This window comes from Leopardus geoffroyi, chromosome C1 (genome assembly GCF_018350155.1).
Source record: "Leopardus geoffroyi isolate Oge1 chromosome C1, O.geoffroyi_Oge1_pat1.0, whole genome shotgun sequence".
Classification (NCBI taxonomy): domain Eukaryota; kingdom Metazoa; phylum Chordata; class Mammalia; order Carnivora; family Felidae; genus Leopardus; species Leopardus geoffroyi.
The window spans coordinates 85,100,863-85,124,831 of record NC_059328.1 but is presented as its reverse complement, the minus strand read 5'-3'; the positions used below and the strand labels follow the sequence as shown (position 1 = coordinate 85,124,831).

General features: G+C 37.6%; 2 protein-coding genes across 4 annotated transcripts in view; one reads left to right on the top strand and one right to left on the bottom strand.

Moving 5' to 3' along the window:
* FRRS1 (ferric chelate reductase 1) overlaps window positions 1-2,317 on the top strand; it is a 97,253-nt gene extending 94,936 nt beyond the window's left edge. For all 3 annotated transcript variants that reach the window (XM_045478396.1, XM_045478398.1, XM_045478397.1), the window contains exon 16: window positions 5-2,317. In XM_045478396.1, coding sequence (XP_045334352.1) covers window positions 5-97 — 93 coding nt within the window. In that variant the 3' untranslated portion in view covers window positions 98-2,317. The remainder of the gene's footprint in view (window positions 1-4) is intronic.
* Window positions 2,318-13,199: 10,882 nt separating this feature from the next.
* Window positions 13,200-23,969, bottom strand: part of PALMD (palmdelphin) — a 49,896-nt gene continuing 39,126 nt past the window's right edge. Inside the window, exons 4-8 of the mRNA XM_045478393.1 lie at window positions 21,302-21,416; window positions 21,128-21,161; window positions 20,896-21,009; window positions 18,196-19,293; window positions 13,200-13,561 (exon numbers count right to left, since the gene is read on the bottom strand). Of these exons, the coding sequence (XP_045334349.1) occupies window positions 13,518-13,561; window positions 18,196-19,293; window positions 20,896-21,009; window positions 21,128-21,161; window positions 21,302-21,416 (1,405 nt within the window). The 3' untranslated portion in view covers window positions 13,200-13,517. The remainder of the gene's footprint in view (window positions 13,562-18,195; window positions 19,294-20,895; window positions 21,010-21,127; window positions 21,162-21,301; window positions 21,417-23,969) is intronic.

Here is a 23,969-nt window from a genome sequence, read left to right as displayed (position 1 = left end):
TCAGGGACATGCTTTTAAAAAGGTGGCGTTAGCAGTTTATATCTGTGGGAATGTGACTTTTCTCATCATATTCTTATCTGCAATCAATCATCTATGAGCAAGCAAAGACCTTGGCTTTGCAGACCAGATGATAATTATCATTAAGCCAAAGAAACTTGAAGCCTGTACCGACTGCCTGGAACGTATTCATGAATTCTAATTTGGAAGACCAGGCCATGTCTGTAGAGGAATTCCGAAGTATGGTCCTTAGGGATCAGCTTTCAGCAGGGTCCTATGGATTCGAAAAAGGATATCAAGCCTTTGTGTGTGATTCTGAGTGTTACCAAGGAAGGTTGTACTTGAGGAGAAGTGATTATCACATATTTTCTATGATGAGATTTTTAGAATGTTAGCATTGAAGAAAATAACTGTTTGGAAAGGCAGAAATGATGTCATTCGGATGAAATGGGGATTCTATTAAGGTACATGTATTTTGGGCTATAAAGGTGCTGTGGTACTTTAAAGAAACCATCTATACTTGTTTATCAGGATGGTTTTTCTTAGGACTTTTTGTGAAACTATGTTTTCCAGTACAGTGTTTTGGACATGTCCTTTTTTCTGTGTGTTCTGTTACTTCTCTGGTAAAGGTGGAGGTGGGGCTAACATTGTATTCACATTTAATTATATTGTGAATATTATAATTTCTTTGTTAGTGATGAAATGCAAGTATGCATCTTCTGCTTAAGACTGTATTTATATGGGCGCCTGGGTGGCTCATTTGGTTAAGCCTCCGACTCTTGATTTCAGCTCAGGTCATGATCTCATGGTTCGTGAGTTTGAGCCCCACACTGGGCTCTGTGCTAACAGCGCAGAGCCTGCTTGGTATTCTCTCTCTCTCCTTTTCTCTCTGCCTCTCCTCTGTGCTGCTTGTGCTCTCTCTCTCAAAATAAATAAATAAACATTTAGTAAAAAATACTCTATTTATATATTCAGTAAAATGATATTTTATATGTGAATTGTTTTGAGTGTAAGATTCAAGTCCTAGCTTTTGGAGATTGTAGACTTGCATTTCAAAATTAATAAAATTTACCCTTGTAAATATATTTAAGAGCTACTCTCTTTCTTTGTGGTAATAAATAATATGGGTGGATCTTTTTTGTTAGAAGTTCCTGATGCTGTAATGAATTAGAACGTCAGTGTTGTTTTCCTTCCTACTCTAATCTCTTTTAGTGGCTGGGTTTCCTATTTGCTACGAGGACTTCTAACCAGTGGGTGGCAGCATAATACCAAAGTACTGCTTTGTTTCTGTTTCATTGTGCTGTCACTCATTTCTAGTACTTGGATAATACCATGGAGTGGCATTTCCCTTAATTCCGCCAACTCTTAATTTGTATTTGAAAAGTTTCTGCCTTTTTTTTGGTGGGGTAAGGGGTTTGGGGTTGTGAGTTAGAAACTGAAATTAGGGACTGTTATTATTTTTCCTGGTTACATTTCTGTTTGTTTTCTAATCATGATTATTTGTAACAATTGCTTGATAGTTCCCTTTACATTCATCTGACTCTGTAACAAATGAATATAAATATTTTAATCAGAGGAAATAAACAAAACTGGACATTGCAAAAAGAAGCTTAGGAAGGCATATTTTATCTTTTAGGCATTCTTTCTGATTATGTTACAGTGTCTGCTTGGTCTGAGGACCTAATTTGTATTTGGTGTTAATAATAGCCTTAGCTGTGTATCCTATTGTATCCTACATCTTTTATGGGGTAAAATGATATGGAAGTTTTATTTTTGTTCCTTATATAAGTGTTTATCATAAATAGCTTAGGGTTGAGATGTGAATCTTCTGTGTTCATGGTCTGTGCCAGGCTACTTACAGTTTCAATTTTTTTTTAAATAGTTTCATTAATTTTTTTTAGTATAGAAAAGTGTATACTAAAATATTTTCCTCCAGTTTTCAATTATAAGGGGCTTAAAGGTTAATAAATTTTAATACAAGTTTCTTTGTACATGACAAAGAAAAATTCTTTTAAGGGGAAAATGAACCTGTTGTGTTTGGTTTTCAAGTATATGGACTTACTGAATTTCCAGCACCGAGGTTAAGATATTTTAACTTTGTCTTTTTAACTGGTTCATCTTTTCGCACTATTTTGATATATCATCAATTAACATATAGAATTCTCCAAAAAGTCTTTAATCTTGATAGATGCCATTTTATTAATACCAAATTATGATTTTTCTGCTTATGAATTGTTAATATCCACAGATTGAAAAATGCCTATTCTTCACTCCTGTCATCATTTCTTCTTGTTTTTGTAATAAAGTTTTTTTTAACTTCCTTTGCTAGGAGTGATTGTTAAACTAAATGCCTTTAGATCTTCATCAGTGTTGCTGCTGAAGTTATGATCAAAATAAAAACTTTTAAGGGTGTCTGAGTGGCCCAGTTGTTAAGAGCTTAAGCGTTGAACTCTTGATTTCGGCATAGGTCATGAACTCTCACAGCCTTGAGATCGTAGGGCTCTTGCTGGGTGTGGAGCCTGCTTAAGATTCTCTCTCTTGCGCACCTGGGAGGCTCAGTTGGTTAAGCGTCAGACTTCTTGGCTCAAGTCATGATGCCCCGGTCTGTCAGTTTAAGCCCTGCATTGGGTGAGCTTGTGCCCCACTTCCAGTGAGCACGAGCCCTGCTTCCAGTGAGAGCACAAGCACACTTCGGTTGAGCGGGAGCCCTGCTGTGGCTGAGCATGAGCCCCACCGCTTTGGTTGAGCCGGAAGCCCTGCTGCGGGTGAGCACGAGCCCTGCTTCCAGTGAGCACGAGCCCTGCTTCGGTTGAGCGGAAGCCCTGCTGCGGGTGAGCACGAGCCCTGCTTCCAGTGAGCACGAGCCCTGCTTCCAGTGAGCACGAGCCCCGCTTCCAGTGAGGGCACGAGCCCCGCTTCGGTTGAGCGGAAGCCTTGCTGCGGGTGAGCACGAGCCCTGCTTCCAGTGAGCACGAGCCCCGCTTCGGTTGAGCGGGAGCCCTGCTGCGGGTGAGCACGAGCCCCGCTTCCAGTGAGTACGAGTCCTGCTTTGGTTGAGCTGGAGACCTGCTTCTGGTGAGCCTGCTTCTTTTTCCCTTCCCCTTCCCTTTCCCCTTCCCCTTCCTTTTCCCCTTCCCCTTCCCCTTCCCCCTCACCTCTCCCTCCCCTCCCCTCCCCTACCCTTTGCTGCTTGCTCACTTGCACCCTCTCCCCCCAAAAATATTTTTTCTCTCTCTCCCTCTGCCGCTCCCCTGCACATGCACCCACTCTCTCAGGAAAAAAAAAAAAAAATTATAAGTTACCTTCCTTAATATGGTTTCCATTATAAGATGAAAATAAGTAATGTTTTTTGGAAAAGATGAAACAAATTCTAGAAAATTGTGGTTGGTTAACATTCACAACTGAGGCTGTTTTTTGCTTTTATTATTTTTTGCTCTGTGGAAGCCAATCTTAAAGGCAAAGGTAGCCTATGGCATAAGTAATCAAATAAATGAATTAAATTCACTTTAGTGCTTACTTGGCTTCTATCAGGATTTGTAATGTGTGAATTGAATATCACTTCTGATACTCATCCCTTCCACATCCTGCCTCCAGTCCAGGATGTGGTGAAAATAGAGATGCCGACTGGCAGCTGATGCCAACTAGGAAGCTCTAGGGGTGCATGTAGCTTTTGGCTGAAATTTTATTTATCTCTATGCTCTGGTAAAGCAGAAAAAAAAAAAAGAACAAAAGTTCTTGTTTAAGATAAGTCATTATAGGTGGGACTGAAAGATAGGATTCTTCTAAGCTCTTTTCAAATTTGATTAGGATACACACTGTTCCAATCCATTTGCGGCTTCTTTCCTCTTTGCCCAGTACCCAGGCTCATCTGCATCCAGGTCACTGATGGTCATGGTGCTGTCTGGAATGCCCATTTGTTTCCCCCCTTCTAGCAGAAGCTTCCTCATTCTAGGAGCCTTCCCTGGCTCTTCCTTCCACATGGGTCTCTCTTGACCACTGTTACAAGTGGCATGGTAGTGGGCTAGGAGGCAGCCGATACTGTCAGTTCAAAGGGACTGGGAGTTTGGGGATGGAGTTGGGAGACTTGCATATGCATGTTTGTATTACAAGCTTCCTGTCCTTGGGCAAATGACTTATCCTCCTTGGACCTCATTTCTTGATCTGTAAAGCCCACCTCACAGGGCAATTGTGAGGAATGAATGAAGTGATTCCAGCAAAAGGTGCTTTGTACACGTTGTTGAAGATGTTATTGCTGTTCGATTACAGTGTTAAACTTTAGTCATTTTTACAAATGAAATGTGTATTTTTGTTTTATAAAAAGTTTTGATGTTCACCTTGAGAAAAATATGCTCAGTGAAATAGCCAGGTGTAAATGGACAACCATTATATAATTTTATGTATTTGAAGTACCTGGACTTGTCAAATTCATGGAGAAGAAAGTAGAATGGTGATTTTCAGGGGCTGAGGGAGAGGAAGGAATGGGGGGTTAGTTACTGTTTTAATACTTTCTGTTTGGGATATGAAGTAGTTCCAGAGATTGATAGTAGTGATGCTTGCATAACGCTGAATTCATCTAAAAGTGGTTAAAATGGTATATTTTGTGGTATGTATATTTTTACCACAATAAATTTTTTTTTTGATATTCATAGCAGCACTATTCACAATAGCCAAATGGCAGAACTAGCCCACATGTCCATCAACAGATGAATGGATAAACAAATTGTGGGACATACATACAAGAAAATATTATCAGCCATAGAAAGGAATGAGGTACTGATACATGCTATAATGTGAATGAACCTCCAAAATGTTATACTAAGTAAAAGAAGTCATATGTAAAAGGTCACATATTATGATTCCACTTATGTGAAATATCCAGAATGAGTAAATCCATAGAGACAGCAGAGTGGTGGTTGCCAGGGTCTTGGGGGTGGGGGAGGAGGGAATGGGGAGTAATTGCGTACTGGGAATAAGATTTTATTTTGGAGTGATGAAAATGTTTTGGAGATAGAGGTGATAGTTGTACAACATTGTGAATGTGAGAAATGCCACTAAATTGTCCACTGTAAAGTGGTTATTTTATGTTGTGTGACTTTCACCTCAGTAAAACAAATATTTGTCTTATTACTGCTTTTGGATTATATCTTTTGGTGGAAAGATTTAGGGTTTTTGCTGGCTGTAGAGTTGGTATCAGCTTCATTATTTCATTATCAAAGAAGTTAATGTAATTTTATTTTATGCTTGGTCATATACCTCTAGTTTAGGGTGGAGTAACTTCCTAGAACATATCTTTAGAAGTATATCTTCATATGATGTCTTATTCATGTGTAAAAGAAATTGTTACTGTGCTCTGGGTTTCCCATAAGGACCTAAGCACATTTTTGATTTGTAATCAGACACTGATATATGGTAATCAAATTCTTGGGATAAGAATTTCCTGAATCCATACATTTTAAATGTGTACTGTCAATAATGGCTGATAATGCCAATAATGGCTGAGTGAGATCCTGCCAAACTGAGTCTCCTCCAGAAAACTAGTGTAAACTTCAAAAAGTAGTTACTTGAAGGTCCTGAAAAGTGAACTAAAGTAGGAGGATGCTGGTGAGGAGTCCACACTCCGAGGAGGAAAATTGTTTAGAGTGCCCTGTTTTCAAAGTTTTTAGCTGTGGGGCAGTTGTAGTCAACTGGCTGTGGTGCTAGGTGGCAGTGCATAGGAAACCAGAGAACTGATGGTTGGGCCAACGGCCACCATCAGGGGGAGGGACAGGATGATCTTGGAAAGAAAACACAAGAGAAGGGATTCCAGTTCCTATTTGCCCACAACTCTGGTTGACCTCTGGATGTGTTCACATACATGAAGTGAACACAAAGCAGTTAGAGCAAAGAAAATGAGTAGTTGACCTCAGATTGGAGTTATAACACAAGAGTTTGCAGTCTAACCCAGTTAATTGCCTGCTAAAACGAAAGAAGCAACATCCATTGGAGAAAAATAAGAGAATCCAGTATTTTTATAACCTAATATTTTATGATGTACAGATGATAATCCAACATTACCTGACTTAAGAAGAACCAGGAAATTCTGACCCATTCTCCAAAGCAGAGGTTAGTTGACTTTTTCTCTAAAGGGCCTGTTAGAAAATATTTTAGGCTTTGTGGATCACATATGGTCTCTGTAGAATATGTGGTGTTTTGTTTTTGTTGTTTGTTTGTTTACAAATCCTTCAAAAATGTGAGAAACCATTTTTAACGTGAGCAATACAAAAGTATACAAAAACAGGGCGTGGGATAGATTTTGCCTGTGGGCTATAGTTTTTCAACCCATGCTCTAAAGAAAGAATAATCAATGGAGACCAACCTCTAAGACTTCTTAGATGATTAGAGTCAAGAAATAGGATTTTTAAAAAATGTTTATTTATTTATTTTTGAGAGAGAAAGCACAATGGAGGAGGGACAGAGAGGGAGAGAGAGAGAGAGAGGGAGAGAGAGGGAGGCAAAAAATCTGAAGCAGGCTTCAGGCTCTGAGCTGTCAGCACAGAGCCTGATGTGGGGCTAGAACCCATGAACTGTGAAATCATGACCTGAACCAAAGTCAGATGCTCAACTGACTGAGCCACCTAGGCACCCCATGAAATAAGGACTTTAAAGGATCTATTATAACTGTTCTCAATGACATAAAAGAAAATATACTTGCTGTAAATAAAAAAAGATGCACAGAAATAGGAACAGTATGAAAGGACCATATAGAAATTGGGGAGCTGAAGAACTAAAACTATTTGAAAAATCCACTGGAGGGAATTAATATCAGAATGGAGATGACACAGAAAAGAACTCATGAACTTGAAGATAGATGAATAGAGATTGTCTCATGTTTTAAGAGAAGAAAGAAAAAATTTTGGGAAAGAATTAAACAGAGTTTCAGGGGCCTGTTAAATGATGGCATCTTTAGGTATTACCTAAGGAGAGGAGAATCTGAGGAGATAATGACTAGAAAATTCCCAAATTTGTTAAAAGGCTTAACTTTACTGACTCATGATACAGAAAACAACTTAAGCAAAAAAAAAAAAAAAAAAAAAAATCATATATATATAAATGAAGGCAGTTATTCTTTTTAATATCATGGTCAAGCTTTTGAAAGCAAAAAACATAGAGCAAATCTTGAAATGAGAAAGAGAAAAATGAAGGATTATATATATAGGGTAGCAATGATTTGGTTAACATCTAACATCTCATAGGAATCTATAGAGGCCAGAAAGAGTGGAATAACATCTTTAAAGTTGAAAGAAAAAGTCTCAAGGATTCTATCTAACAAAAAAATCCTTCAAGATTTAGCACAAAGTGAAGACATTTTTTGGGTGAAAGACAGCTAAGAGAATTTGTTGCTAGCACATTTGCAGTATAAGAAATGCAAAAGGAAATTCTGCAGGCTGAAGAGAAGGGATACTAAATGAGAGCATGGATCCTCAGAATGGAATGAAGAACACTCAAATGAATTTACCAATGGCAAATATTGGTAAATATAAAATTCTTTTTGTACTTTTCGTACTTAAATTCTTTATAATAAATATGTCTGTTTTAAGCAAATAATTGAAAAATACATTGCTTCAAGGGGTTTGTAATATATATGGATGTAATATAATAACAAGTTAGTGTAAAGAATGGGAGGGGATAATAGACCTATATAGTTGTAAGATGTCTGCATTTTATTTAAAATTATACAGTGTTACGTCTCCAGAGGCAAGAGAAAAGCAAAAATGGAATATTGGGACCTCATCAAAATAAAAAGCTTCTGCACAGTGAAGGAAACAATCAGCAAAACTAAAAGGCAACTGATGGAATGGGAGAAGATATTTGCAAATGACATATCAGATAAAGGGTTAGTATCCAAAATCTATAAAGAACTTAACAAACTTGATACCCAAAAAACAAATAATCCAGTGAAGAAATGGGCAAAAGACATGAATAGACACTTCTCCAAAGAAGATATCCAGATGGCCAACTGACACATGAAAAAATGCTCAACATCACTCATCATCAGGGAAATACAGATCAAAACCACAATGAGATACCGCCTCACACCTGGTAGAATGGCTAATGTTAACAACTCAGACAACAACAGATGTTGGCGAGGATGCGGAGAAAGAGGATCTCTTTTGCACTGCTGGTGGGAATGCACACTGGTGCAGCCACTCTGGAAAGCAGTATGGAGGTTCCTCAAAAAATTAGAAATAGAAGTACCCTGTGACCCAGCAATTGCACTACTAGGTATTTATCCGAGGGATACAGGTATGCTGTTTTGAAGGGGCACATGCACCCCAATGTGTATAGCAACACTACCAACCATAGCCAAAGTATGGCAAGAGCCCAAATGTCCACTGATGGATGAATGGGTAAAGAAGATGTGGTATATATATATACAATGGAGTATTCCTTGGCAATCAAAAAGAATGAAATCTTGCCATTTGCAACCATGTGGATGGAACTAGAGAGTATTGTGCTAAGCGAAATTAGTCAGAGAAAGGCAAATATGATTTCACTCATGTGAGAACTTTAAGAGACAAAACAGATGAACACAAGGGAAGGGAAGCAAAAATAATATAAAACAGGAAGGGGGACAAAACATAAGAGACTCTTAAATATGGAGAACAAACAGAGGGTTACTAGAGGGATTGTGGGAAGGGGATGGGCTAAATGTGTAAGGAGCATTAGGGAGTCTACTTCTGAAATCATTGTTGCACTATATGCTAACTAACTTGGATGTAAATTAAAAAATAAAATAAAATAAAATAAAATAAAATAAAATAATGCAGTGTTAGTTCTTAGTAAGTTCTAAGTTCTAATGCAAATAGAATGCATATTGTAATTCCTAGAGAAAAAAATAGGACATATATAAAAAGTCAATAGAAGAACTAACATGGAATTCTAAAGTTATTTAAATGACTTAAAAAGGTAAGAAAGGAAAAATAGCAAAAAACGGGATAGGGAACAAATAATAAAACAAATAAAAAAATAATAAAACAAATAATAAAATAGGCCCAAACTCAACCATAGTAATAACTACATTAAGCATTAGTGGACTAAATACTCCAATTAAAGAGCAGAGAATGTCAGACTGATAAAAAAGTAAAAAAAGTAAAAGCCATGATGTGATTTAAATATAAAGAGGTTGGTAAGTTGAAGCAAATCAGTGGACGCTTACCATGAAATAGTAAGCACGAGAAGGCTGAAGTGTTTGTGTTTGTACTAGATAAATTCATTTCCACCCAAGAGTATTATCAAAGATAAAAGGAGCCCTTTCTTAATGACTAAAGCATTCATTCATCAAGAACACTACAGTCATGAATATGTATGTGCCTACCAACAGACTTCAAAACACATGAAGAAAAAGTTGCCAAAATTAAAGAGAAGCACTAATTCATGATATAAAACACTCAACAAATGTGGATAAAATCATCTAAGAAAAACTGACAGTTAACATCATACTTGATGGTGAATGACTGAACATTTTCCCTCTAAGATCAGAAATGAGACAAGAGTGCCTGTTTTCACCACTTTGCATCACCATTGTATTGGAGGTTTTAGCAAGGGCAGTTAGGCAAGAAAAAGAAATAAAAGGGACCCAGACTGTAAAGGAAGAAGTAAAACTGTCACTTTTTACAGATGACATAACCTTATCATATATATAGAAAATTCTAAGGAATCCAGTAACTATTAGAATAAATGAGTTCAAGAAGTTTATAGTTGCAGGATGCCAAATCAATATACAAAAATCAATTGCATTTCCAAACACTAGCAATGAACAATCTGAAAGTGAATTTAAGGAAACAATTCCATTTACAATAGCATCAAAAAGAATAAAATAGGAATGGGGTGCCTGGGTGGCTCAGTCAGTTATGTGTGCACTCTTGATCTCTGCTCGGGTCTTGATCTCAGGAATGTGAGCGCAAGCCCCTGTTGGGCTCCCTCCACACTAGGCAGGAAGCCTACTTAAAAAAAAATAGTAATAAATTTTGGGGAAATGGAAGACTGGCACACTGAAATCTACAAAATATTGTTGCAAGAAACTAAAGATCTAATGAAATGGAAAGACTCATGTTCAAAACATTTATGGGTGTACATCAAAGGCATACAGGAGCCAACCGAAATGGCCCAAATTGAAACAATTTGAGCAGCAAATTGTGTTGAATTGGATTATAACTCAAATGCAAAGTAAACATTCATGAGTCCATACTGGTTTAAATTAATGATTGAAAATAAATAAATAAATGAATAAATGGGAAGAATAGACAAATCTGTGCAAAAGATTTGGAAGTGATTTATATAGATACTCTGCCTTCAAGGAGAAGGAGCCTAACTCCCTACTCCCTTAAGTGTGTAGGCTGTGCATGGTGATTTCCTTCCAAAGCATACAGTATATGAAGGGGAAGAAAATAACAATTTTACAGTGGAGCAACCTGACAAACACATTAGCTGGGAGATCAAGGGCAACATCATCAGTAATAAATCATTGAAAGTATGTACCCTTGATATGATGTGATGAAAATGTCACTTTACCTCTGTGATCTTTCTTCTCCAAAATTCACAGCCCCACTCTAATTATGAGAGAAACATCAGACAATTTGCAATAGAGGGACACCCTGCAAAATACCTGACCAGTAATTTTCAAAATTGTCAAGGTTATCAAAAACAAGAAAAATCTAAAAGGAGCCTAAGTAGATACGATAGTTAAAAGTAATGTAGTTTTCTCTGTGGGATCCTGGAACAAAAAATGGACATTAGGTAAAAACTGAGGAAATCTGAATAAACAATGAGATTTAATAATGTATCATTATTGATTCATTTAATTATAACAAGTTTACCATATTAATGTAAGAAATTAAAGGGTATGGAGTATGTGGAAACTTTGTATTATCTTCTCAATCTTTCTGTTAATCTAAAACTGTTCTTAAAAACAATGTCTAATGTAGTTATCTGTGGAAACAGTGACTCCTGAGAGTGTGTGTCTCCTTTTAGGGACAGGGTGAAATCTTTATATAAAGGATTGTTGGATCTTATTAGATGGAAACAGTTGTTTTTTGGTTTCTTAAATGTTCAAATGTATGTGTAAGGATAAATCTGGAAGCTGAGTAGAAAAATGGGTGGGATAGGGTGCCTTGGGTAGCTCCATTGGTTAAACACCTGACTCTTGATCTCAGCTCAGGTCATGAGTTTAAGCTCCACATTGGGCTTGGGCCCCACACTGGCCATGAAGCCTACTTAGAAAAAAGGGGGGAAAAAAGAAAAAGATAAAAGAAAAACGGATGGGCTGTGTTAGTGTAATGCTTCATCTTTTATTTTAAAGTTTATGTTGAGAGAGAAAGAAAGAGGACAGGGGAGGGGCAGAGGGAGAGGGAGAGAATCCCAAGCAGGCTCTGCACTGTCAGGACAGAGCCCGACATGGGTCTTGATCCTACCAACCAGGAGATCATGACCTGAACTGAAACCAAGGGTCAGATGTTCAACCAGCTGAGCCACCCAGGAGCCCTGAGGCTTCGTCTTTATCTTCACCATTTAATGCTTCATCTCCAAATCCATCTTATGCCCTGCCTTATGATCCTGACCCTGTAAACATCTCTCCTTTGCCAGTTGACACAATGTTAGGTTTGCCAATAGAGGGTGCTGGAGGGCTGCTGCGAGGCAATAGTGCAAGGCACCTCACTCCCGTTTTTCAGTTTTCCTTCCTTTTTACTGAACACAAGAGTCAGTGGATTGGTGTGTGGGATAGTACAGCCTCACTTCAGCTGCCTGGACTGACCAGCTTCAGCTTTGTACTCAGGCCCCCTCTGCCCACCTGGCAGCCAATTCCACAGCAGCTCCAGCTTCACCCATAGGTAAAAGACCAGCTCCAGCCTTCTGTATCCTCTGGCCATGCTGGGCCACTTCTATGCACCAACACTGGCCCATGCCCTTTGGGAAGGGGCCAGAGATCTGCCGGCCAGATTCTGGCTCATGTTGCCTGAGGCCAGCTGGTATTACGCAATCCCTCCTTGCAGACTACATCTCTTCCTTTCTGAACCATTAGTTAATTCATTCTTTATTGATCACTTACTAGGTGCCAGGCAGTGTTCTAATAAACACTTGTGTGCAAACAATCAAACAAAAAAAATCAATGCTTTAGTCACAAGGATGGCAGACCTACAAAAGAACGTGCAGATGTGACAAGTCACTTATGCTAAACTCAGAGCCATGGGAGGGAAGGAATGGGACCATTGGATAGGGTGTTTGTGTTGAAGTGTCTCTGAAATTTGAACCTCCAGATTTCCCAGATCCCAGTCTCCTCCAGGAGAGGAGCTGTCTCCTGCTATAGAACAACTGCCCTTGCAAACAATCCATCTGAGGTTGATGTTTGGCAGGTTTAAGCTTGTCCTCATTAGGATCTGCTGCTTTTACCTCTCATTACTTCCGCACCAGTAACCAAGATAAGGTCTCATCATAGCCTCAAAAGAGAAATTCAGTTTCTGCTCTGAGAGGAAACAGACTAGTCACTGAAGGACTTGCAGGACCTGAGTAAAATGCACTGGTATGATCCAGGGAAGATGTGTGAGGATGGATTTTGAGAGCGTTAGGTGGAGGGCAGTACAATAAGGCAGAGTAGGAGAGAATTGGCATAGGAATATTCTTCTTCAAATTAGGATTTAACATCTTGGCAAGAATACTTAGAAATGACATACTGTAAACATTCTTATCAGGTTTTAATATTAGGATTCTAACATGTATACAAAAATTGGTCAAACATTAGACTAGATTTATATTCTTTGAGAACATGTGAAGTCCTCCATCCAGTAGTCTTAGGTCATAATCAGTCATTGCACCATGCAGTTCACACTGAACTGAATGAAAGAAAAGGTAATATTTCAAGAAGAATGAACATGTCAGTTATCATATGCAAAGTGATTAGGACTATCAAGATACTACAAATCTAGTCCCAAAATATGAGGATGATTATTGTATGCACCTTTGGGATGGATGCGAAGAATTTGAAGTCTCTACCAAATCAACTGGTCCTTAGGAGAAGAATGTCTTAATGCCTTGTTGACTTGGGATATCATGCTTATTTGTTAGAGCTGTAGATGAATAATTCTGTGATGAGGTGTAGTGGCTTCCTATGATCTTTCAATTTTTGTATTAGCAAAATTACCATGTCAGTTAAAAGAACATAGTCAGGCTATTTTAAATAACTTTATTCTTAAATTTAACACACTCTTATTAGAAATGCTTTGGTATCAATACAATAAAAATATGCTGATTTCTCCCCCCACCCCCAACAAATTGTGTCAAGTAACTGGAAAAGTTAAGCGTTTGTTCTCCCTAGCTGTTTTGGAATTTTTCACAAATAATGATTACTGCTTATCCACATGGCTTACTATGGCTATAATTATACTTTTTTTGAGTCTCAGGAAAAAGAAACAAAATATCCAGAAGGGAAGTTGGCAAATGTTTCTTAGGTTCTTCTCCAAAGGATGTTTGGGTAGATGATATACCTCTCAGATAACTTTTTTCCCCAGTTTTGCCATTCTCATCCTTAAAGCTGAAAATTGAAAAAAAAAAAGTTATAAAAAAAGCTTTAGTTTTCACTCTAAATGACCATTTCATAGAATGCAGGAAAGTTTGAAACATACCTCAGATGATTTTATCCAATAATGTGAGCATTGTTTTAGTAGCACAAAAAGATAGTAGAAATAATAAGCTATGGTTAACTTAGGACTGAAACAGGTTCAGAACTAGAAGGAACCTATTTCTATAAAGATTAGAAAAATTAGTAAGGCAAACACAGCATAAGTTGAGTAAATACAGGATTAGTGCACAATTTCACTATTAGCCTTAGATAAATTCCTATATGTCAGTGACTATGTTTTGTCATATTTCTGAGCTATGCACTACTAAAACTAAAAACATGACTTTAATTCATGATTGAGTTATCTTTTAGGTCATCAAAGTTGGTTATCCCAAGGGGATCCATTCTTGGATATAGAATGACAAAAACAAATTTCTTGTGAGTGAAAAAATGTGAACCACTAATTAAGAGTTGGAATAATTATAAACTTATATCTTTGTCGAGATATGTTATAAGTATACTTTTGGGGCACCTGTATGGATCAGTTCATTAAGTGTCTGACTTTGGCTTGGGTCATGATCTCATGGTTCAAGAGTTGGAGCCCTGCATTGGGTTCTGCACTGACAATGCGTAGTCTACTTGGGATTATCTCTCTCTCTGCCCCTCTCCCACTTGGACTCTCTCTCTCAAAATAAACTTAAAAAAAGATATACTTTCAAATGACAGTATACCTTTTGAGCACATTCCATTGCTAATAATAAATATGAATTAGAAACCATTTTTTTTAATGTAGATTTAGAATTCACAACGCTGCTCTGATGTTCTGGTATCATGTCCTTAATATTTAGGACTTTAAAGTATACTGCCTCAGTCATATTCCAAAAATTGAAAGATGCTTTCAAGGCACTGATCATTATATTCATGTGTAATATGGCCCAAGAGCCAGCTCTTTAACTGATTGCAAGATTTTATTTAATGAAAAAAATATAACAGGGAAGACATGTGTCTCATTTTCTGGTCATATATTAGTTGTCTATTAACAATGAAATGACCCCATCTCTAAGGAGCTCTTTTTTACAAATATGAGAAGTGATGGGGGATCCAATAATGTAAAAAGACTATGATAATTTTTATTGTTATTCTACTTATATGAAATGTTTTCATTTAAATGAAGTCAAGGAGCATTATTTCCCATGGAACCTTAAGGAGAATGATCATTTCTAGTGTCAGGGTCAAGAATATTTCCTTGAATTTAGGGCTAGCTGAGAGAATTACCTTTGCTCTGTAGCCAAGAGGATGGTCTCTATTGCTGGGAGATGTTGGATGGTCAGGCCTAAGGAGATGCCTATACTTCAACAGCAGGAAGTGAACTGAAGGCAGAAAGCAAGGCTTTATATTTTCTACTCTTGGATTTTATGGACCTCTGCCTTGGCCATACCAAAAAAAGAGAGCAGGGGAAAAGTCCATTTTAAGGGACTTTTTAAAGGTATCTTGTAAGGCAGGGACAAAGTCTTCCTCTTTACAATTACTCCTCAACTTGAGATTCAGTAAATCAGGCACAGCCTTGGTGCTATGGACATTCAGTGAAGTTCTTGAAAGACATCCTGGATGTGCACATCCTCAGGAGTGAGGTAATCCAGTAGCTCACTGTCCCATTTCTTTAGGGGTAAAAAAAAGAATTCTAGATTGTAACTGTCTGCTATTTTTTCTTGTGGCCTATGGCAAGTAGATGGTGTGAGTTTCAAGTGGATGTGTAGGGCTGGAACATGTTGACAATAGGAAGGTGTAGCAGGTAAAAAAAATCTGGGCCCTCAGCTCCCCTTTTTATTCCTCCTTTCTGCTCTTTTCTGATCTTTACTTGCTCTCCCCACAGCAATTCAGACATATAGTTTTGGCTGGTTGAACGTGGTGGAAGAGAGCTTGTCTCCTTACACTCAGCATTCCTTGCTTCCTAATGATTGCCACAGGTTGGCAATTTTGACACCAGTAGCATGTGAATCCCTTGGAGCTGAGGTCCCCCACCTCTATCATCCTGAAGTGATGCTGACATATCTAAGAAGGGTGACTAGATCTAGGAGTACAAGAAGAGGTTGGCAAGGGCTATCAAAGAAAGCCAGCTGCCCAGTTGGTGGGAATAGTAGAGGAGTCCCAGTAAAAGTGCACTGGGGCCACTCACTGGTGGATGTGTGTGGCATTAAGCTATACTTTAGAACATGACCATTTTATATTTACATTAGCCAATGGACTTTGCTGAATTTTCTTGTCATGACTTCACCCGTTCAAAAGTTTTGACTGAGACATTTGGATCTTCACTTTCTCCCCTCTTTCTTACTCCTTTGTGCTCTTTTCCTAATTCAAAATTGCTCTTAGATAAGGCTCTCATAACAACATTTACACTAAGAAAAAAGAGACTAATAATTCTTAACTATTAGGCTTTCCAAGAATATTTATATTTAGTAGGTGACCTATACCATAAGTAGAGGAATTGACTGAAATTATGGATTTTCAAGTATTTCAGTAAGCATTTTTGCAGTTTTAGGGGAGAAGCTCAACCTATGTGGTGTTTGTGAAATTGAATTGCATAGGTGGCTAAATATTCTATAGCCATATATGTATGGGAATGCCTTCTGGGGGTGAGAGCATATGTCAATATGATGTGCTTATTTAAAAAATCCATTTAAAAATATAGCAGCTCTATAATCCATGCACTGAATTGGAAAACAGGAATGTAAAACAATATCATGATGGAAGGCAAGGAATTTGGAGCATTCTGTTTATAATAGGCTTTGATTGATAGTACAGAACTTTGTATTGTTACTTTGTCTGGAAAAGGTCTTCCTGTTTTCATTATTTTAGTTCAGTGGCATGATTAGTGTTGTCTGGAAACATTAGTCACTTCCTGTCTTTTTCTGTGGGGTAAATGTGTTGACATGGGTAGGGAAGAAGGAATAGGGGCATTCAGGAGGAGGTGGCTAACATCCAAGTGCAAAAATGGAAGATTTTATAGTAGGGAATGTCACTATTCTTGACCATAATCAATGTGTTCCTTCTCTTCTAAGTCTACTGTGTTGTTCTTTTTTTTTATATTAAAAAATTTTTTAAACATTTTTTTTATTATTGAGAGATAGAGAGAGACAAACTGTTAGCAGGGGAGGGGCAGAGAGAGAGGGAGACACAGAATCAGAAGCAGGCTCCAGGCTCTGAGCTGTCAGCACAGAGCCCGACATGGGGCTCAAACTCACAAACTGAGAGATCATGACCTGAGCCGAAGTCAGACGCTTAACCACTGAGCCACCCAGGCACCCCTACTGTGTTGTTCTTTTAAAAATGAATTTAGTTCACAAAATCTTATTAGCAAGCAAAACTCATTCTCAAAATGGAAAGGAACTTTTAGTTTTAGCAGATTTTCATTGTGGGGATGTATCACACAGCTCTGATTTAGAAAGGTAAGTGTACACTTACCAACAGGTTAGAAATTCTTCAGATAATTAAAATTTCAGTTGGTATGCCTAATTTAACTACTTAAAAGAATGGAAGAGGCCCATTTGCTTGTATTATTGTCAACCCAAAATTGAGCTTATGAGTTGCAAAAGAACACTTCCTCACTTGTGCAAGTACTACCACACTTCTATAGAATTATCAAGTTCTGTTTGCTGAATTAGCTGGAGCTTAACATTTATTGCTTTTTAATGAGAATCTTTCCACTAGAAACGTTTAAAATTATCATCCCACTAACACATTCAGAACCTATATGTCTGAGTAATTTGACTTAGGTCTTTAGCTAAGGTTAAGTAGAGCTATTATAATTAATTTTGTCAGAATCTTATTTATTTTTTTATAAATGAGAAGTAGAATATGATATTCAAGTGATAACAAGGAATTTAAAATTGATGAGCTGTCACTTTTGTAGAAAAAAGTGTAATTTTCCATTTAATGCTAAAAAAGCTAGATAGCTATAAAACTTTATAGAAACCGAGAAGTGTAAATAGAAAATAGAAAAAAATAGAAAAAAATTGCTAAGTTAGGGAAGACTATGGAAAGTTAGATGTTATAGATAATGCAAGAGAAATTGGCATTCTGTTTTAAAATGTAGAAAAATTAAGGAAGTAAAGTTAAACTATAAAAGCATAGGGAAATGAGATATAGCAAAGTAATAAAATATCACACTGAATAAAATTTGTTTCTTGTTTTTTCTTGCAAAATTAAGGCAACTTGTTAACTTAAGTAGGAAGTTTAAATAACAGGCACAAACAAGTAGCTGACATCAGATTCTGGTGGGAAAAGATATGATATAGATGATTCAGTATATTAGTAATCCAAATACATTCACAAGCAGTACCGTACTATGACAGAAGACAGACTTCAAGTTTCTAAGGTCAATCAATGCAATATCCAAATAAGGCAACAACTGTTTTTTTTTTTTTTCATTTTATCTTTTGAAGTGACTTAATCAGATCATTATTAATTAAAGAAAAGAAAAAAAAACCCTTAGTGTGTATTATTCTATGAGGTGGTCAAAAAAAGCTGAAAGCAAGAGGGCTTGTTAACACAAAAGGAAGATTGTCACACGATTAAACAGCAGTGGCAAGCCTTGTTATTTTCATTACCTGTTAAGGATGGGTCCTCAGTCCCATCTCCAGCTATCTGAACATCAAGTGGAGAATGTTGAACCGGGTTGCCTAAGCTTTCTTCTTGCTCTTTCCAGGATATGGAATTTTTGTGGGGAGATTTGTGGTTTGTGTTTTCATAGGGATTAATTTCTGATCTCTTTCTAGGAAGTGGTGTTGGTTTGGCAGGCTGGTAAACCTGACTGTAGGGAGCTACAGGATGGTAGGATGGTTTCTCAGCTTCTCCTTCACCCTCCTCCTCATCATCATCAATCACAACCAGCTCAGCATGGATGATCCCATCATACCCTGTCAGAAGCTTCTTTTCTTCTTCATTGTCTTCTGCCTGCTGGTAGCCCATGAAAATCATTGTCACGGGTTCTGTATCAGCCATGTCAGAGGGCAAGGAATGAACAATATTGTATCTGATATCTTCCTCATCCTCCTGGCAAGCAGGAGAAGAATCCTGGTATTTTGGCTTCCCAGCTATTGCTTCGCTGGGACTCATTCTTGCCTTTGGAGAGGGTGAATATTTGTCCTGCATCACATTTGATTCTTCCCAAGGAGTCATCAGCCTCTTTTGTAGGGTGTCGGGCATCTCCTTGGCTTGTTGAGTCATTGATCGGGGTTGAGGTATCGGTCGAACAGGGCTGATATGATTGAAGCTGTTGTCCCTCTCCTCTGAAAGTCCATTGTCCATAGTGTATACAGATTCATTCATATCATTACCTAGTCCGTTAGCTTTCATCTTTATCCTTTCTTGAAAATTTGGTCCAGGAGTTATCTTCTCCCTCTGTGGAGTTGTAGGCCTGCAAAATGGATTGGCATATACAGGCTCATGATACTCTGTTGGAGATTTAGAGTTTCTCTCTGAGGCTTGTCTTAAAAGTTCCTCTACCTCAACTGGTGCCAGGCCATCGGTGCCATTGTATGCTGCACCATGATTAGAGCTTACTGCATATACTGACTTCTGCCCGTCGTCGTAAACTTTTATTCCTGTACCTTTGAAGTCATCTGATGGGAGAGGTATAGAAGACAGGACTGTACTTTCTCCAGTTTTCAAGTCTTTTTCAACTTTAATTTCCATGGCGTACAAAGCTGTCAGGAGAGAAATTTGATCTTCGATTTAGTTAACTTTTTCTCTTATACAGTAGCCTGCTTTCACAATGTATTTTTATGTTAAGTATACCCTTTGATATTCTTTCATGTGAGATGCTGTTGTCTGTTTTTAAAATTTTTGATTTTATTCATTGATTGTATAAGGTCAATCAATGTAAAGGCCAGCACCGTAATGACCTAGGTTTTTATGTAAGGATGTATGGAATTACTGAAAAAACGGGACTGAAAAGCTGGTTGGAGAAGAGAAGCTGATGATTCCATTGGGAAACCAAAAAACATCCTCTTTGTAACTAATAAATCCAACAAGACAGATCGCACTCTTACATTATCCAATGGGAGGAGTCAGACCTCTTTGTTAGCTAGGAAGAATGGGTTGCACCAGGCATTACAGCAGGTAAAAGGTCTAGCACGGTATATTTTATTAAGTCACATCCTTGCTGTGTGGGCCAGCAGCCTGCTGAAATCATAGAGGAGTGTTCTAAAGTTTTCACAGCAGGGGAGCTGTTTAAATGTAGAACTGGTATTGAAGAGGGAGGAGGAAGGCAAGAATCACATGCTTCTCCTTCTGCCTTCTTTTTGTGTTTCTTTCATTCCAATTTTCAAGTAGGAGGAAAAAAATAGAGCAATATAAGCTGAACTGAAGTAAGTGAACTGGAGGACACTGCGTGGATGAGCCTTGCTTCAAGGCGCAGGCAAATTCCTCATGACTGGAGTTTTAAGAACTATTAGGAATCTGGGCCCAAATACAATGTGGCAGTGCTTTGGCTTCTGCTCTGACCTCCTACTTTCCTTTTTGGACCCATCTTGATTTCATACCTCCTCGGTAGCCTGGTGGTTCTTGGCTCCCCCCAGCTACCCAACTAAAACTGCAACCCTCCCCATTCCCACTCTCCATGTCCCCCACCTCTGTTTTATTCTTTAGTATTTTCACAGCCTAATTTGATACTTTTAATTTATTTACTTAATTTTAGGTCTGTTTTCTCCTTTAGGATGTCAGCTCCAAGAAGGCAGAGATTTTTGCTGTTTTATTCACTACTGTATTCCTAGTGCAAGAACTGAGCTTGCCCTATAGTATGTGGTCACTAAATATTTGTTGAATATTTAAATGAATGACTGCTACCTACTTATAGAGTGTAGCTTCCTTTTCTGGTCTGAAATTCAAAGATTCCCTCTCTGGCCCCATACAAGCCTTCATTTTTTCTGGAGGCTTGGAAGTATTAGTTTTATGAAAACCATTCCACATGGGGATAAATAATGCCTAACTTTCCCAAGGGATATTTTTACTTTCATAAAGGATCTCAGTAATCTAAGAGATTGCCTACTTGATGGAATATTTGGGGAGAGATATTTTTGAGCAGGGGAGCTTTGCTTTTAAGAGTTTGTCTTTCTCAATCCTTTATCTTCTCTGTCCCTATAACTCCATTATCCCTACCTATGCAAGTGACTCAGATACCTCATGGAACTTTTTAAAATGGACTGTTGCTTAACCTGAAGCATCAGATGTAACAGCAGGTTGTTAATATCTGACATTATAAAATCTGAATTTGAGAACCTGCCTTTGGATACAGATTTTTCATGTACCTTTTCTATTCTGTTCATCATCTTCTGTTCCTTCATTTCTTTCCTTCCTTAATCTGGAAGGCACATAGGATTTTGGAAGGTCAGGGATATTAGCATAGATGTCTTCAATTGACTCTGTAAAATTAATATTAATTCAAAATACATTTAGAATATATTTACAATAATGGGAAATGTTTCTGTGGGTTTATTAAAAAATGTAGTTAGACATAGAATAGACTGCTCAAAAACATACCTTCTGATGTTTCTTCCATTTCCACCTTCACAGACTATAAGAAAAAGAGTTCTCCATGATTAAAACAGTTCAGTTTAAAACAGAAATTCTAAATGTGGATGTAGTTTGAAGAATTATATACTATTTGTAGACTCATTCTGGGAGGGACTCATAGTTTTAAATGTTAATGCTCACCCTTATTATGTCTTCTGTTGTCCTCTCAATTGATTTCAGTTTCTTCAGAATTGCCTCTTCATTGATTGAGATTTGCAGCTCAGCCTTTTCAAGATCTTGGATCTCCTTCTCAAGTCTGACAACAGAAAGATGCACTTTTTACTGCTTGACAGTACAAACGTAGAGTTCCCAAATATGTCTTCTCCATATATAAACTTTCCTTGGAATATTGCATGTAAATATCTAGATACCTTTTAAGAACATAGCATTACACTAACCATCAGATTTAGTACATAGAAGGTACATAACACCTGACTTTGATGTAACAATCTTCAAGTTAAAACAAACATCTTTTTTTTCCTTAGGTAAACTATTTGAACCTTGCCTCATTTTCTTCTTTGCAATTACAAATGTTATTTCCAAATGAAATAGAGAAATTTCTTTTATAAAGAGACTTAAGTTTGAAGTTGAGCCACAAGGTATGGTTCATCTGTAGTTATTACCTAGGTTACCGATTTTTCTTACCCGAGTCTCCATATTATTTGGAGAAAACATTATAATAATTTTTTTGTAGCTAATCAGCACTTTATAAGATTATAATTATTAGACTTAATTTAATAATCAAAACTATCACTTCCAAAACCCTGTATATCCTAACATTGAAAATGACACTTCATTTTAACTTCACAGTTTCCTAAGAATTGTGACATACTGTAGTGAATAGGGTGGAGAGATGAGAAACGGACAAAACTTAGTATGATGGCCTCAGATGCTGCTGTTTATAGAGGCTACATTTTCTGAAAAACAAAAAACAAAAAACAAAACAACAACAATAAAAAAACCCACACATGGCCTAATGAAGTGTAAGGGAACTTATTGGGGCCAAGAGAGAGCCATTTGAAATTGGACTGTTGGAAACATTCTGACCTGGAATCTTGACCAGAGTGCAGCTGCTTGTCAGATTCAAGTTAACATCGGGGTGTGATGTCGTGACCTCTTCCTTTATAAAAACATACAGCCACCAGCATTCATGCAGTTAGTAAGGCTGACCCTTGGCTGCCATGGATTACATGTAGTTTCTCAGCCAAATACTCTATGTTGTAAAGTCAGCTGCCTCAGAGGATGGCTGATTAGATAGAGCAGCTAGTCCAGGAGGTGACAGCCATGGGTATTAGCATCTGCTATGATAATTGTCAGTTTTTGGCTTCCTTCTTTAAGATGGTTATGGATTTGGCAGTGCAAAAATATTGTGCTATTGGGGTGCCTGGGTGGCTCAGATGGTTAAGTGTCTGACTTCGGCTCAGGTCATGATCTCATGGTTCATGAGTTTGAGCCCCACGACAGGCTCTGTGCTGACAGCTCAGAGCCTGGAGCCTGCTTTGGATTCTGTGTCTCCCTTTCTCTCTGCCCCTTCCCCACTCATGTACATGCTCTGTCTCTCAAAAAATAAACATTAAAAATTTTTTAAAAAATATTGTGTTATTGTCACACCAATAAAAGCCCAAGGTGTGGTCTGCTTGACCATTCTCCCACTCATTGCTACAGTTTCAAAGTTCTGACTTTCCTGCTGCTGCTGGCTATTGGTAGTTGGCCATTTGTAGCTAAAGAAGTTTTCTCACCTATTATAGAATTCCAAGTAAAATATAGTACTTCAGGTTTCTTAGAAGTTACTGAGGCGTGACTGACATTCTATTAAAATCAGTCTCCATCCATGGTAGCACATCCGTCCATCAGTAGAGTTGTGGGGATATATGTTGGTTGGTAGAATGGAAAGGTCCATACTAAAAGCGATAGATCTGGATTATTCTGTGTCTGCTATTCACTGCTTGTGACAACCAATTCCTTTAAACTCCCTGAAACTCGGTTATATAACATGTACAATGAGAATATGGTACCTGCCTTAAATTTTATACAGAAATTTGGTGAAGTTAAGAAGAGATGATGTATATGAGCACATTGAATATGTTTGATATCAGATATGTATTATTACGGTATAATTATTAAAGGTTTTCTACAACACACAGTGTCTCTTTCTCCTTCCATGCCCTGTCTCACGGGATCCTTTATCCAACAGCATGTTAGAGACAGTCTAATGAAGATCTTTTGAATAGAAAACAAGGATGATTATATCATTGCTGCAAGCAGCTTTTAGACTGCAGGATTCAGCTGTGGAACCAGATGGATCTGGGTTTGAATACTGGTTCATCTTCCAACTTCTTGTGTGACCCTAGACAAGTCACCAGACCTTGCTAAGGCTCATTATCTTCATTCATTTCATTTGTTCATTTGTTCATGAAAAATATTTGTTTAGCATCTATTTTGTAGCAGGCACAATCCTATGTGCTAGGTATATGACAGTAAACCAAACAAATTCCTGGCCCCAAGAAGTTTATATTCTAGTGGGAGGACACCGACAATACACTAACAGAGGAACTGGCAACTTTTTCTATAAAGGGCCAGATAGTTAATTAATTAATTCATTAAAAATTAATTAATTTTAGGCTTTACAGGCCACACATACAATTTCTTTTGCTTATTTATCTTTTTTTCCCTTTTACATCCCTTAAATAATAATAATAATAATAATAATAATAATAATAATAATAATAAACATTCCTAGCTTGTGGCTATATAGAAATAGGCCAGGGCTAAATTTTGTCCTGGGTCATAGTTTGCCAACTCCTGCAAA